Below are 16,653 nucleotides of genomic sequence, written 5' to 3'. Positions count from 1 at the left end.
GGATTTAGAAGGTGATTGGGCTGGATCCGGCCCTTGGGCCTTAGTTTGCCTACCCATGCAATAGAAGCTGTAGAAACAGAACAAACCTGCAGTGATAACCTGAGATCATGCAAAGATTGTTCTGATAGGGCATCTAGTGTGATGATTACAGCATATCCCTCCATTTTCTGTTTTTCCTTTATTGTTTCTGGCGAGTTTTCTCTCTTTCTCCACTCTCAGTTAGTTGTCAGTGTTTTTACTGCACAGTGACTCTCGCTGGGTCTAGATGGAGTGTGAGAATTCAAACCGTCTGACTAATCTAACAGCTGGATAAATAAGAGTGCCAACTGAAGTTATTGTTGGCAGCTATCAGCCTTGGAAGACAATTGAAGAGTGTGCCTTCAGGGGTGAAGTCAAACCATTGCTGCGGCTGTAGGGACCGATACAGGGTAATATATTAAATGTGTCAACCATTTTGGATGAATGGGGTTCTGACAAAGGTTGTTAAGCTCTGCAGCAGTTTGGAATTAGGAATATCCATATATTCCCAACCCTTAGTAAGGTTGCAAAATAGACCCCTGCTTTCCTCACCCTCAAGTAATTAGATTAAATCTATAGACACACATTAACTTGCAAGTGATGGTGTTTGCTCAAGCTAATCTAGTGCACCTATGTGCCTGATTTTATTTGATTGGAATTCTCAACGAGAAGAAGAAAATCTTGATTATGAGCACCACACAAAAGCATCAACAATCATGTAGTGTTGCCGGTGATTTATAACTTTGCCATCCAGTTTCCTTCCTGAGGAGGTCAGTTTGCTGATTTCCCTTTTCTTTGGCTTTCCTTTTCATCCTGGTAGGATGTGAGAGACAACAGCAACATGACAAAAGGTCAACAACACTGCGAACATTTAGAAATACATATTTAGGAAATTTGCAGATAGTCATTACAAGTTATGTATACATTTGCATTCAGAGAATCTAATGACGAGTGTTTTTATGGAAGAATGGATGCCTTTTTCAGACTATTTAAAGAAGTGTTATAGTGTGATGAACTTGCCAGCAGGGTTTGAGCTATGAACAACAGAAGGAATTAGATTATAATGTTGTGGCTTTCATTTGATAGCTAGAAAACAGGGTGTAGCAGAAGGGAAGAAACAGCAACTCCATGGAAAATGGGGTGGGAAGTCAACAAAAATAAGAGAAAACATGAAAGTGTGTTTTGACTGTGTATGTTAAAAAGGTTGAAATTTAGTAAAGCATTTTTTTACCAATACAGTGGACGCTCGGGTTGCGAACATGATCCGTGTGGGATGCGTGTTCGCAACCTGCAGCGTTTGCAACCCGCATCTGCACACACGTGGGTTGCAATTCGGCGCTTCTGCGCATGCACAAAGTGCGATTTAGCGCTTCTGCGCATGCGCGACCGCTGAAACCCAGAAGTACCCTGTTCCGGTACTTCCGGGTTTCGGCGGTCCATAACCCGGAAAAATGCAACCTGAAGCATCTGTAACCCAAGGTATGACTGTAAGTATTTACTAAAAAAGTAGGAATCAGTAAGGAGGTAGAATAGGCTGCCTTTATGTCTTCCACTTCATTCCCTTTTTAGCTAACATATTACAATTGTTGTAGCTTTCCTCCCAACAGTGATGTCCTCCAAAGTACACTGGGAATTGCATTTTACCCTCACAAAGCTACAATTCCTGACAGCCTTAACAAACTACAGTTCCCAGGATAACAGGGAAGTCTGCTTTCCAGTGTCTTGGGGGTGGGGCAGGATGAAGGTGGGGGGGTGGCAGCTGCATTCCTAAAGCTTCAAATCTCAAACAGTCCAGCCCCACTAATTACAGTGGTACCTCGGGTTACATACGCTTTAGGTTACAGAGTCCGCTAACCCAGAAATAGTACCTCAGGTTAAGAACTTTGCTTCAGGATGAGAACAGAAATCGTGCTCCGGCGGCGAGGCAGCAGCAGGAGGCCCCATTAGCTAAAGTGGTGCTTCAGGTTAAGAACAGTTTCAGGTTAAGAAAGGACCTCCGGGGGGGCCACTAGGGGGCGCATCAGAAGATGGCTGACAATAACCTCTCTCCGACCCACACGAGGTAATTTGGAGGCTATGATGGGGGTAATTAGCCTCCTTAACCCCCCCAGGATGGTGGGGGGGACGGCCCTTGCCTGCTGTGCCCTATACCACCCCCGAATTTGTGGGGATGGGGGCACTAGGCACAAAGCCCTCCTGTGGGATTTCGGCACTCCTGGACGCCGTCCCTGATTCGCACCACTAGCTGCAAGAACTTCAAAAGAAACAATTTGGATGAGGCGAATGCACATATTTCAAGGAAGAAGGGGGAGTAAAGACTGCTAACAGAAGAGATCTCTGATAAAACAAGACAAGAATAAAACATGAGAAGATACACCAAGACACGGTACGGCAAATGACTGATGGGGGAGGGGAAAAAACTTTCCTTTCTTTTCTTATATGATTAAACAAGAATCCCCTCCCCTTATGAGTCAGAAATGTCATTTTAAGGACTTAAGCTGTGGATTTAAGGCTGTGTGGAGATAAACTTTCGAACCAAAGCATGTTTTAAGAAGAGCGTGGAATGTATAAGAGCTTTGGAATGACGCAGTTGAAAATGCCGTTGCCATATTGGGAAGTTCTGTCGGAGGTCTTGAGTCTGGGAGGAGAAAGAGAGAAACAAAGCTGTTTATATATTGTGGATTAAACTCCTCAGTGGGACTTAAGAGCGACAGTTTTGCGAGATTATGATGGAAAGAGCGATGTTATCTATGAAGGAGATGATATATGGAAACCATCTTGATTTGAGGATTGGAAGAATGGAAAATTCACACAGGATTATTATTACTATTGGTGTTTATCGGCTTAAGGAGACTATCAGAAGAGATCATAAAGAAAAAAGAGAAAATATATGAACAAGATGTGATGTGGAAACAGCAAGATAAGATGGGATAGAATGATGAACTCTGTTTGGACTGATTTGGACTGATTTGGACATTAACGCAGCAGCAAGAAGATGATCAGAATTCCCCTTCGGATCTTGAAATATGGGTCCCCCCAACAAAATTCAAAATTTGGCTTTGTAATTCGGAATTTATGTGATGTGATTTAATTTGATGTGATTGGCCAGTTAATAATTTTTTTTTTTTAAAAAAAGAATGGATCTCTGGAACGAATTAAGTACTTAACGCGAGGTACCACTGTATTATGATTTTGAGAGGAACGTCAAGCTGGGACCTTGAATGATGACACATCCATTTTACACGTGTTTGTTTCAACCCTATCTTACCTCTCATTTACGATGCCGTCCTACGGTTACATTCTTCTTCCCAGTTCTCTGGTATGACATCAAAAAGCAGTTGTTTAAACTGATTAAAGGGACAAGCCGCTTCACAACCTGGCAAAACGAGCTGTTGAGGTGGAGCATCAGTACTGGTCCGATAGTACATCTCAACGGTGTACTCACTGAAAAGAAGAAAGTCAGGTCACCCCCTGATTGGATTCCTATGTGGTCATTCTCATATGATGCAGCCATATATTGCCCAGGGACATTGGCGCTAACTCCAGGGGGCCGGGGGGGCGGGTACCCACAGAACTTTTGCTGTGGGTGCCTGGCCTCCACCCCTGCCCCCGCCGCCCACTATCCCTGCTGTGCACTGCTGCTGCCTGGCAATGCCCCCTCCATTTCTTTCCTTCAGTGCATCTATCCTGCAATTCAAGCGTGTCCCCACCTGCCCTCTCAAGTACACCTTTGCATGCACCACAGTGGGATTTGTGCAGAGGTGGCAAAACACCGAAGGACCTAAATGCAAAATGCAACTGTTGCTTCAGCAGCAGCCTTATGTCTTAAGACCGTCGATGTTGCAGCTGTAGTCCAACAACATCTGGGGACTCTAGATTGAAGAACGCTGGAACAAAGTATGGCTCAACCCTTTCAATCCCTTTCCGTCTTTCAAAGGCAGGTACACCTCAGCCATTCACCTATGAAATGCACTTCCAATAGCATTTTGGACAGCTGGGTGTCAAGCTCAAACACAGAGGAATGCATACACTCCAACATTTCTCCAATGAAAATAGGGACGTCCCATTCCATAATGATAATTCATACCCCACACATCTTACTGGGTTGCCCCAGCCACTCTGGGCAGCTTCCAACGTATCATATTCTTTCCCCTATAGGACACACTTTTCCCCCTCCAAAAATTAAGGGGAAATGTGTGTGCGTCTTATGGAGCGAATACAGGCTCCTTGGCTTCAGCGATAGCAATGCAAAGCCTCCGAAGCACAGAAGGAGTGCTCCCTCCGCGCTCCGGAGGCTTCGCGTTGCTTTCGCTGAAGCCTGGAGAGCAAGAGAGGTCGGTGCGCACCGACCCCTCTCGCTCTCCAGGCTTCAAGGATAGCTGCCTGAAGCCTTCGGAGCACAGCGCAAATTCCCGCTGCGCTCCACAGGCTTCAGGTTCCTTTTGCTGAAGCCGGGAGAGCAAGACTCTCCCGGCTTCAGCAGAGAGGGAGAGCTGCGCAGCGTCCCTTCAGCCAAGCAGGAGGAGAAATGGAAGGGGCTCCATTTCTCCTGCCGCTTCGCTGAAGGGGCGCTGAGCAGAGAGGGGGAGATTTTTTTCTTCTTGTTCTCCCCCTCTAAAACAAGGTGCGTCCTATGGTCAGGTGCGTCCTATAGAGCAAAAAATACGGTATATAAAAACATGATAATATGTTAAACATTAAAAACAACCTTTCCTATACAGGATTGCCTTCAGACAGCTCAGGGCTGGGATAATTCCATACCCTCCAACATTTCTCCAATGAAAATAGGGACTTTCTAAGAAAAAGTGAGAAGTTCTGGGATCAAATCAGAAACTGGGACAGCTGCTCTAAATTGGGGGTGTCCTTGGAAAATAGGAACACTTGGAGAGCCTGGGAACGCAACTTTTTTTTGACTCATTTTAGCAGTGCACAAATTGTGAGAAGAAATACTGTGTTCTGTGCAGGTTTGAGAAGGTGAGTGAATCTTTTTTACCCAATATACCATTGCTGATTATTTTATCTATGCATCAGTACTTACGCATTGTCTTCTTGATATAGCTCAAAAAAATGGCAAGCGGCGAAGGGAGGTAGATGTTCTTTGAAAACACCCAATGCTACCTGGAGAGCTACTAGTGTGACATCATGCTATAAAAAGAAAATAAAGAATTCCTTACTACTCCCATGACAGAAGTGCGTTTGTGTATAGAGTACTTAGACACTGTTAGCTCTAAGCCGGGCCGGCCCACCCATGAGGCAAGGTGAGATGACTGCCTCAGGTGGTAATGATGTCAATCTTTATTTCCCCTTTGTTCCTGAGGCAGATCTTCACTACATTTTGTGTCCACCTCAAGTGCCAAAATGTCTTGGGCCGGCCTTAGTTCCAAGGATGCTGTATCAGACAAAGTCCTCCACTGTGGTCTATGACATGCAATGGATTTAATTGCAAAAGGACCCCTTTCGCAAGATTACCCAAGCAAGAATTTAAAGAGAATGAAATGTGCAGCCCCGGGGATGTAGGACCTTGTTTCAGACATTTATTCAGTATTGTTTAAACATGTAGTTACATCACATTTGTGCTTCATTCTGCATACATCCATCTGAAATAAAGTTTATGCTACTCACTCAATCCAGGACTGTATACACATATTGTACATAAAATGTGTGTACTCCAGTCATGCAATTTATCTGCCCTAAAAAGGATTGCACAGGCAGGTCCTATGTATGAACAATGGAAAGGTAGAGTATGTCCCTGTTGGGTCTCCTTGATCTCTCAGGGGTTTTTATTGCCACCAGCCATGGAATTCTTCTGAGAGACTATCTGAGTTGGGAGTAGGGGAAGTTGTTTTGCAGTTGTTCTGTTCGAACTTGGATGGTTGTTCCCAGAAGGTGGTGCTTTGGCAAGGTGGCTAGGGTGCTGTGGGGCTCTGCAGGCTTTGATTTACCTTCCATTTTGTTTAACGTTTACAAGAAAGTACTGAGTAGGGTTATTAAGCATTTTGGAGTCAATACGCAACTCTGCTCCCTGAGGAGAGGAGGCACATGTCTATATCCAGCGCCAATAAGAAAGTAAAACTTGACAATGTGAATTATGTAAGAACCTGTCATATTCATATTGAAAAATGAATGATTTGTGGTTTGGAATACAGAATGTGAGCGGTAACAGAATGGAGAAAGCCCTTTAGCAAATACATGCCAGCACTGAAACTGACAACATGTTACAAGACACTTGGGATCTCCCCTTTCTGCCCTAGAACATGACTCCAGAATCTAGCTGAGATTTATTTATTTTTTGCATTATTGTTGTCTTTTAAGTTTTACTCATGAGACCTGGGGATGGCCTTGAGGTTGCCTTCAGTATCAGTGAGATGTTGCATTAATCTTGTATATGTGTGAGATTTCCACTTCTGTTTTGCAGAAAGAGCACACCACACCTGACCTGGGTTGGAGGGCTCTGCAGGTTTCCTAGCCTCAAGCCCCCACATATATTCCCAAGTACAATGTACTGTGTGGGGCCCAATCCGAATCAGGAGGGCAGGGTCACAGATCAGGGGCACAGCTGCTTTCCCTTCAAATTTAAAAGTGTTAGCTTTCAACCCAACATTTAAAATATGTGACGAACGTAATGTGAATTGAGTAGACAAATAGTGTTGCCAAACAGAAAGGGGAGCTAGAAAGGAGCAGGAAAAATGTGAGCTATAGAAGGTTTGGTCAATTTAAAAAATGTTCATACGTACAGCTGAATACATTAACATTTTTCTTCCATCAGTAATTTGTGTCATCTGATGCAAAATATCTTCCACAAGGAGACCTTAATGGTGATGAAAAAGAATACAAATGATGGTGAAACCAGTAAGCCATTCCAAGCCTTTCACTCCCCTTTATCACTGTGATGACTCCTCCCTGCTCCCCAAAAAGCTGGGACTGAGAACATCTAACTTTGTTGTTGTTGTTGTTTTCAAGGTGATATGGAATCCTAGCAATGCCCTCCAAACACAACCACTGTCACCAGTAATAACGTGATCAATGCATGTTGTAGAGCCTGGCTGTTTCCCTGGCAGAGGCTGGCAACCGCAAAGGCGCTTGCTCATCACTCTCTGGATGGTGACGGGAGCAGCCTAGGCCCATGCTGGACGGGTGCAGAGGTAGGCATACACACATACATGTGCTTTTGCACACATGAGTCATGTGCCCCTTGAGGTATGTGTGTCCAACCCTCAGTGCAGCCCCTGAGGCAAAAAAATTAAAAAATTAGCTGCCCCACTTAAGATATACAAAGATACATGCATGTCATATTGAATTTTCCCTCCTTACCTCCTTGTAGTTTTGATTTTTTTACTCTTTTGTGTACCCCAAACATGGCATGTAAAGAAAAGGCCAAAAGCTTTCCCAATTCGTCCATGGCTTGATCATCAGCCCAGTCTGGTCGAGGCTGGTTATGGATTTTCTACAGTTAGGAAAAAAAGAAGGTTTTTTCCTTCCTGTGATCCATGCCCTCCCCCCCCCCTCACAGTTACCTCTTCTCTGGTTTCATATCTATATTTAGGAAAACCCATTACATGCCACCTTTTGGTTTACATAAAGTGGCTCACAACCACCAACAAAAACCAGAGCCGATAAAAACATGTTATAATGAGAGGAGGCTGGGTCTGGATCTACACACAGTTTAAAAAAAAGGTGTCACACGTTTATAACACAGTTATAATGATATAGTTGACTGAGTGTAGCTGAGTCCTTGGTCTGAATAAATTTCTGTGGTTCTAAGATTAGAGTTAGACTAAATAGGTTTTTGGAGTCACCTCCCCAACCCTGTGACTCTGGTGTTTAAATAAAATGACTGCTAGAGTGGTCAGCCAATATGGATGAGCTTAGCCTGATAGATTCTCCTTTTTGGGAGAATGGGCCTTTCCATAACTAAAGAGGTGGCCCAGTACAGATGATGTGTTGCCTGTGCCACAGAAACTAAGTAGCCGGAGCTCATTATAGGACATTTATTTCTTCCCTTTCCCCTTCCCTGGTGACATAGGAGCCAACTCCTAGAGGCCACAGTCCCTTCGGGTCCCCCAATAAAATATTTGAGGGGGGCAGGCCCAAAGTTGATAGGCATTGCCCCCAAATGGCGTGTGTATGCCACACCATGTGATTGATTACGGGGGTAGGGCTTACCTGCCCCCCCATATTTTATTCAAGTTGGCACCCCTGGGTCTAAACAGTAGCTTGGACCACTCTGCAGTTTCTGTTGCTATGGTGACACAAGCAGTATTGAAAACAGGGCCGCTAATCACACTGGTGGAGGAAGAGGGGTGTGGGGGGAGCGCACGCCCCCGGGGCGCATGCTAGCCCCGCCCCCACCTGCTCTCCGCCCCCCGGTGCCGGAGCATGAAGCTCCGCCATTGGCTAATCATTGTTCCACATGAAGTGCTCTCATTTGCCTTTGGTTGCCAGATCTTGTTCTAACCTATTATTTTGTTGTTGTTATTGGAGCCAGATGAGTGATAAAGTTTTCTTAGAAATACCTGAACAACTAAAGCATCGTATGCCTTCCAGAGTTTGAGACTTTTATAATCCAGAACCGTCGGCAAGTCGTATCCCATGTTAGCTGCCATTTTACCTAGAAATTCCTGAAAGAGAAAGAGCAGAAGGATCAATAAATCACTAAGTGTGAATGGGTACGCAGGGATCAATAGCGCCTGTACCTGCAGGGGTTGGCGTCTTATGATTTGGCAAAGTTTAGCCCTGTCCTTTAATACTGTACAGGCTTTTCAAGAATAAAAAGATCAGTTTCTTCACTTCCCAGATGATGGGAAGGGAGCAAATTGGGGGCCCTTTCCCGTCGTTCCGACCTGCCACTCAAAGAAAGCGGAAGGGACCCTTCATTCCCTTCTGGTATTCAGAAGGGAAGGGGTTAAGCACACTGATATTGGACCCTGCAAATCTGGAAGTGCTCTTGTCTTCCCTGCCAAAACAACAAGACCATGGGTAGGCAAGCTAAGGCCTGGGGGCTGGATCCGGCCCCATCGCCTTCTAAATCCAGCCCGCAGACCATCCGGGAATCAGCGTGTTTTTACATGAGTAGAATGTGTCCTTTTATTTAAAATGCATCTCTGGGTTATTTGTGGGGCAGAGGAATTCCTTCATCCTCCCCCCCCCCATATAGTCTGGCTCCCCACAAGGTCTGAGGGACAGTGGACTATCCCCCTGCTGAAAAAGTTTGCTGACCCCTGAACATGACAATCTGTCTAGACATCTTCCCCTTTTGGGAAAATTTATTTTCTGTTTATTTTGCAAGCAAGTGAGAACAATAGAAATAAAACACGTCAAAGCTACTGTCAGGGAACTGCCATCGCAGCCAGGAGTGGAGGAAGGGCTCCCAAGCGATGCCGGAGAAGGTCCCAGCAGGAAAAGAGGGGACTCAGCGAGCGGGGAAGGAAATCAGCGTTACACCAGGGAGAAAGGCGGGCAGAGGCGGGCTTCGGAGAGATGGCTCCAGGACTCTTCGCCAGAGAGCAGCGGGGAGAGCACAGGTCCTCCACTGCCCACACCCACCCTGCGCAGAAGACTTCCGCGCAGGGAGGCTAGGTGGAGACTATCCGTCAAGGAACTTTTATGTTGGAAGAAGTTCAGGAAACACCCACTGACGGATTCTGCCAGTGACTGAGACAGACGCGGATTCAGGACTGTCCAGCCAAGGGAAGGTTTATCCAGGCAACCTCGCCGAGAGTGGCGGCAACTTACGCACGAGCAACCCCCCAATTCCCATTACAGCTACATATGCAAGTACATGTGTTGCATTTTCAGATAGAGAAAGAGTTTCCCTATTGGTCAGTTGATACATCTCTTGTTTTAAGTAGCCTAGAGGAGCACTTGCACAACTAATTTTTTAAAAAATGACCTGGAAGAAAACAGCGGCGACAAATTTGTCATGAGCAAACAGGTTTATAGTCTGGCGCCACGACGGTTTGTCTGTCAAATCAGACATTTGCTGCACATTCCTTGGGAGGTCTACTCAAAAGTAAGACCCATTGACGTCAGTGGGACTGCCTTTCAGGGACTGCAGCCTTAAAGTTACCACCTCTCCCTTTCTTACCATGTGTTTTTTTATTCCTCCCCCGACTGTTGCGGATTCAAACGTTTCCTTTAGAAGTTGGTCATATTTCGGACATTTGGCTTTGACAGGAAAATACAACAACTAAAATAAGAACAAATAAATAAAATGTATTAACTAACTACAAAGGCCTCCTGATGGTGTCTCCTGCCTGTGCATAATCCATGTGTCCATCCTAAATTTGGATTATGATTAATAGTCTGAGGTTGTTTGCACACATTCAATACTTTGGCAGGCGGGAAAATGCTTAAAGCTTGATGCTGTTGAGACTCTTGAGGCTGGAGTCTGATTTCTGTTGCATTACACCTCCAATCCAGTGTTACAGGTCTAAGCCTTCTATTTCTCTCTCTTAATATATATATCTCAAACTCTCTTAATATATACCTGTCTACACCTTGAATAGGTCTGTGTTCTCTCTGTTAATGTGTGTGTGCGTGCGTGCATATACCGTATTTTTTGCCCTATAGGATGCACTTTTTCCGCTCCAAAAATGAAGGGGAAATCTGGGTGCGTCCTATGGGGCGAATGCAGGCTTTCACCTAGGCATCCGCAGCCTAGGCAGCCCTGAAAGCAGAGCACCCGCCGCTTCGGGAACACATCCGCAGGGCTCCCTACGCTGCGGATAGCAGCCTGCTGCCCGGCCCGAGGGGCGCCCTGAAGCAGAGCTCCTTTCGCGCCGGGCAGACATCCACAGCGTGTTGGAGCCCTGCGGGAGTTCCCCGCAGGGCTCCCCACGCTGTGGATAGCAGCCTGCCGCCCGGCGCAAGGGGCGCCCTGAAGCAGAGCGCCCCGCGCACCAGACAGACATCGGCCAGCCCCACAAGCTCAGGGGACAGCAAGGAGGCGCAGTGCCGCCATCCCGCTGTTCCTCGACCTGGTTCGGTTTCCCCGACCTGCTTTTGGGGGGGGGAAATAAAGGGGGGGGGAATTCCCTTTGTTTTCCCCAAAAAAACTAGGTGCGTCCTATGGGACAGAGCGTCCTATGGGATGAAAAATACGGTATATATTCTCTTTTAGGTTACCATGGATTCAGCTGGAATGGTAAAGAAAAAGTGATTTGTATGTGTTGTATGTGCGATATAATATTGTGCCACCAGGAGGCGACATGGAGTCCTGTTTTTCTCTACCTGTTTTCCCTGTTTAAATTGACCACACTTTAAACTGAAACGCTTCTTTGATGTGTCTGGATCCAGCCCATGTTTTCATTGCACAGGGAGCAGGAAAGGTTAAAAATACCACACGCTTTCTTGCCTTGTCATCTGAACGTGGCACAGTATGAACTGGAATTGGTTGCCAAAGGATCTCTTTGTTCCAGATTTGTTTTCCTTTAGGAGGAAAGAGTCCGGCCAGATTGGCTTGAGCGCTCATAATGGTTCGATCAGTATCTGTACTTCGGACATAAATCTAGAGAGCGGAAAAAAGGAAAAGTGTAGTTATAGGATAGTGTTGGTTTTTTTGATCCTACAACAGAAGGTATAATTCTAAGTAAAGTTGATTTGAATCCCAGTAAAATACTCTCTTGGGGAGACTTGGACATTAAGCATATACCCGAAAGAGAAACAGAAGAAAGAACAACATTTGAGAATCATTGGTGAATACAGTGGTACCTCGCAAGATGAATGCCTCGCAAGACGGAAAACTCGCAAGATGAAAGGGTTTTTTGTTTTTTGAGCTGCTTCGCAAGACGATTTTCCCTATGGGCTTGCTTCGCAAGACGGAAACGTCTTGCAAGTTTGTTTCCTTTTTCTTAACACCGTTAATACAGTTGCGACTTGACTTCGAGGAGCAACTCATAGCACGCGGTGTGGTAGCCTTTTTTGAGGTTTTTGAAGACTTTGGTGATTTTTGAAGCTTTCCCAAAACTTTTCCGACACCGTGCTTCGCAAGACGAAAAAAATCGCAAGACGACAAAACTCGTGGAACGAATTAATTTCGTCTTGCGAGGCATCACTGTATTTCTTCCCTTTTTCTGCCAGGAGCCATGAGGTAGATTTGACTGACAGGCCACCTGTTCCTTCGTGTTCACTCTGTTGTGAGGGCTGGCGAGTTCATGTGGGTATGTGAAAGTGTGAGTCGTGTCACTGGACTTCACAATTCATTTTCTCAGAAGACAAACCATAGCAGTTCATAACATGTGCCTTAAAATGTGGCGAGCATTGGAACCCAGTCCTCCTCCAGCTTTTGGTTTAGTCCAAGCCAGTGAAGAACCCCCTTCTCTTCCTCAATCACTAAATGCTGGGAAATGCCAATGATTTCTGGGGCTTATTCCCCAGTCTTCTTCTTATTCTTTTAGTTGTGAGTGTTATAATTTTAATTTATTCCCTGCCCTTCACCGTAAGGTCCCAGGGGACGTTACAACAATAATGGGGGTGGGTCAGAGAGGACCAAAGAAGAGGAGGACATTGGAGAAGAAAGAGAGGGGTCTTCACCTTCTTTCCTCTGCTGCCATGCTGATAACAGAGGAGGAAGCATGGAAACAGACATATTTGACAGCAGTCCCTGACACTGCTGCTGGACAAGGAGATTTGGGGCACAAGGGGATCGCAACTGTGAGTAAGTTTAGAACCCCAAAGGGAAATCATTTGTCGTTCCCTCCACACACATTCTCCACTTCTGCTTGTATTTGCTTGTCCCGATCTAAAGAGCATGGGGGGAACTCATCTGTTGTTGTTGTTGTTTAGTCGTTTAGTCGTGTCCGACTCTTCGTGACCCCATGGACCAGAGCACGCCAGGCACCTCTGTCCTCCACTACCTCCCGCAGTTTGGTCAAACCCATGCTGGTAACCTCGAAAACACTATCCAACCATCTCGTCCTCTGTCGCCCCCTTCTCCTTGTGCCCTCCATCTTTCCCAGCATCAGTGTCTTCTCCAGGGAGTCTTCTCTTCTCATGAGGTGGCCAAAGTACTGGAGCCTCAGCTTCATGATCTGTCCTTCCAGTGAGCACTCAGGGCTGATTTCCTTAAGAATGGATGCGTTTGATCTTCTTGCAGTCCATGGGACTCTCAAGAGTCTTCTCCAGCACCATAATTCAAAAGCATCAATTCTTTGGCGATCAGCCTTCTTTATGGTCCAGCTCTCACTTCCATAAATGTTACTGCTAAATGAACAGGGGGAAAGTCTCTTGCTAGCTCTGCCACTGCTGCTGGACAAGGAGATTTGGGGCACGTGGGGATGGCAATTATGAGTAAAGTTGGATACATTTGAGTAAATAGGGGAAATCAATTCTCAGTTTCCCCTTGCCCTGAAGACACACATCCTCCACTTCTACTTGCAATTGCTTGTCCCAATCCGCATTATGTTTGTATAAATGTTAACACTAAATGAACAGGGCTAAAGTGTCTTGTTAATTCGAATACTTGCTTCCTTTGGCTTGTAGTCAGTGCTTAAGAAGCCCTCATATCTCTTCCTTATGAATTGGCCCAATTCGTATTGCTGCTGCATTCCAAGCTGAGGGGAAAAGAAAAGAAAAGCAGGCATGTAAAACTGATTGATACATTTGGCTGCCCATTCCGAGGATAAAGACTTTGTGTATTCTAGGATGACAACGTTGCTTGTACATTACAGCATCATGAAAAAGCTAAGCTCTGTTCTTTTTCACAACTTCAGGACAACAGCAAGGTTAACACCTGTATTTAGATTCTGTTAACTTAATAAAATAAAATAAAACAAAACATTTGGAGTATATTTTGATTAATTAGTATCTTAATGAGTGTGAAATAAATGTAAACGAATCAAACAAAATATGCTTCCATTTCTAAGAGCAGCTATCAAACCTTTGTGAGTTGTGCGAATCCTTGTGGCCAAGCATCTTCTTTGACAACATTAGTGGGAAAAGATGAAAGTGGGCTTCTGTCGCCATGTCGGTAAACCTAGTAAAATGGTTCAGAGACCGTATTAGCTTTCAGAGAAACTAGAATTGTTTGCAATTTATCTGAATTAGGCATTCGCTTTCTTGCCATAGCTCTAAAAATCAATATGACTATTTAATGAGGACATGCTGCAGATCACCTGGATAAAAGTGATGGGTTTGGAAACCCCTGTTCTAGAGGTAACAGATTTACAAAAGAAAAGGCTGCCAAGAATACAGTTCTGTGCTGCAAATTATAAGTAATAATTTACATGTAACTATACTGGTGTTCATCCATAAAAAGGAAGCAAAGAAAGAATGGAACCTTTTCTTATACTCAAAATACATATACATTGCAAAATCAGCTCCCTGTCTCTTGAATTTATATTCAGGTTCAAGCAGAATATTTTATGCACTGTGTGTTCTTCACAAAGCTAGCCAGTTTAAATTTAATTAAGCAAATGTTTGCTCTGGTTTATTTACTTACTTGTTTGATTTGACATTTTTATTCCCTGTCCTTCAGACAGTGCTTTTTTGTGTGACGGTACTCAGAAGTTCTTCATCATCATCATCACCATCTCTCTCTGTCTGCTTCAGCCATTTTGTGCTGGCACCCACAACACTTTTTATCCAGATATGAGTACTGCAACCTCATTTTTTACACCCCCTCTCAAAGCGCTGTAGTTTAATATAGCCTTACTTTACCTGGTTCCTCCCCCCCTTTTGACTACAACTCCCATCATCCCTGAACTTGGGCCATGCTGGCTGGGTTTGATGGGAATTGCTGTCCAAAGTAGCTGTAGGGTAGCAAGGTAGGCAAAGCTGGTTTAATATCTGCACATGTCTTCTCCATCCCTCTCTTCCTCCCATGGAACTGCTAGGAAAAAATCAGAAACATTTGCTTCTTTTTTCAACCTAGGCTTAAACTGAGAGTTACCGATTATGGTTTTGCTGAATGACCAAGAGTCATAAACCATTGGTTTGAAGTAAACTGTTAAGGGCAAAGCATGGTTAAAACCAGCCACCGTTCACCTCAGTTTGGAAAAAACGATGAACTGCAGTTAGTCGAACAGGGAAGTAAATGCTTCCAGCTGTGATGGAGGAGGAAAGGGAATGGGGGAATAACAAACCCAATATTCATTCATGCAGTACTTAACCATAGTTACATCTGAATGCAGGCACCAGAAACACAGATACTGCAAGTCACTTTGCATGTTTTCATGCTCTGGTTGCCTCCAGGATAGACTATTACAATGCAGTGCACAAGGGTTGCCTCTGAAGACAGTGTGGAGATTACTTCTCCAATATAATGCATTTTGTATGTGAGCTGGATAACTACATTGCAAAATTCAGAAAAATGTGAATTTACAAGGATAGCTGTTTTTCAGCTGCCATCATAGGAGCGAACTTTACTCACCCCCAATAAAATATTTGAGGGGGCTGCCCCCCAAAGTTGCTGGGCATTGCCATTCAAATAGTGTGTGTGTGTGCTGTGTCATGTGATCAATTATGTGGGGTGGGGCTTACCTGGGCCCCCCAATATTTAATTCAAGTTGGCATCCCTGGTTCAGAAACTGAAATGAAAAATGAATTGAATTTTGCCTCAGTGACAACATAGAAATAAACTGGCTTTGTATGCCTATTTGATCAGTTCCACGATGTGTTCTATGAAGGTGGTACACAATGCTGTAAAGGTAAAGGTAAAGGGACCCCTGGCCGTTAGATCCAGTCGTGACCGACTCTGGGGTTGCAGCGCTCATCTCGCTTTACTGGCTGAGGGAGCTGGCGTACAGCTTCCGGGTCATGTGGCCAGCATGACTAAGCCGCTTCTGGCGAACCAGAGCAGCGCACGGAAACACCGTTTACCTTCCCGCCGGAGTGGTACCTATTTATCTACTTGCACATGACGTGCTTTCGAACTGCTAGTTGGCAGGAGCAGGGACCGAGCAACGGGAGCTCACCCCGTCACGGGGATTCAAACCGTCAACCTTCTGATTAGCAAGTCCTAGGCTCTGTTGTTTAACCCACAGCGCCACCCATGTCACTACACAATGCTATGGCTGGGTGCTAATTGCCTCTCAAAACACTCCATTCTGTTTGTGAGCAAAGGAATTGGGGGACAATTTTACCAAGTTTCTCCTGGGGAAGGAAAATTCCTCCCAACGGTGTCTTGGGAAGGAGGGCTCAGCAGCAGCAACACCACTGCTTTCATTTTCTCCTCTCTTTCTTGGAGCAAATGCGTTGGAAACCTGGCCACCATTTTGCATGCTCTGCAATGCCCTGGACTGAACATCATTCCCAGGCATTGTGTAGGAAGAAAGAATTATGCAAAATGGCCTTCCTCCCTGCCTGCCCCCCCAAAGGGAGGGGATGAGAAAATAAAAATATCTGAAATCATCTTTGAAATAAGACTATTGCACCTCAGCTGTACAAAATGCACATTATTATTCATGGAATCAGGCTATAGAAAGAGGAATTGCACAAATCTGCAATGTCAAGGTCATTGTTAGCAATAAAAAGAAGACCTCACGCTTACCAATGCAACATACTTCAGTTCCCTTCCTGTGATACTCGGGAGAAGCAGACCCAAGAACAGGATGAAGAAGTCGAAGCCACAGCTATTGAAACTGTGTAGCAGATGCATCACTGACCTCGTTGCTCCTGGCAGTAATTATGAATTGCCTA

At 45.0% G+C, this 16,653-nt stretch overlaps 1 protein-coding gene across 1 annotated transcript; it reads right to left on the bottom strand.

Moving 5' to 3' along the window:
- Positions 1–621: 621 nt before the first annotated feature.
- LOC128398396 (prostatic acid phosphatase-like) lies at positions 622–16,612 on the bottom strand. The gene is made up of 11 exons (XM_053359409.1): positions 16,505–16,612; positions 13,895–13,990; positions 13,482–13,568; positions 11,372–11,524; positions 10,103–10,204; positions 8,532–8,636; positions 7,330–7,462; positions 6,753–6,826; positions 5,057–5,163; positions 3,287–3,462; positions 622–831 (listed from the first exon to the last, which is right to left on the bottom strand). The coding sequence occupies exons 1-10, from the start codon at positions 16,610–16,612 to the stop codon at positions 3,294–3,296; spliced, it is 1,134 nt and encodes a 377-aa protein (XP_053215384.1). The 3' UTR covers positions 622–831; positions 3,287–3,293.
- Positions 16,613–16,653: the final 41 nt, after the last annotated feature.

Source organism: Podarcis raffonei, chromosome 12, assembly GCF_027172205.1.
Source record: "Podarcis raffonei isolate rPodRaf1 chromosome 12, rPodRaf1.pri, whole genome shotgun sequence".
Taxonomy (NCBI): Eukaryota; Metazoa; Chordata; class Lepidosauria; order Squamata; family Lacertidae; genus Podarcis; species Podarcis raffonei.
The sequence above is the reverse complement of the archived record's forward strand: the minus strand, read 5'-3'. Positions and strand labels throughout refer to the sequence as shown.

Bases quoted from the DNA above. Each gene is read 5' to 3' on its own strand.
- LOC128398396 (XM_053359409.1), bottom strand. From the start codon at position 16,612: ATGCATCTGCTACACAGTTTCAATAGCTGTGGCTTCGACTTCTTCATC. The intron at 13,991-16,504 runs GTAAGCGTGAGG...CCATTTTACTAG, and splicing joins AACTGAAGTATGTTGCATTG to GTTTACCGACATGGCGACAG. The intron at 10,205-11,371 runs GCAAGAAAGCGT...TTCTTATTTTAG, and splicing joins TGCCACGTTCAGATGACAAG to TTGTTGTATTTTCCTGTCAA.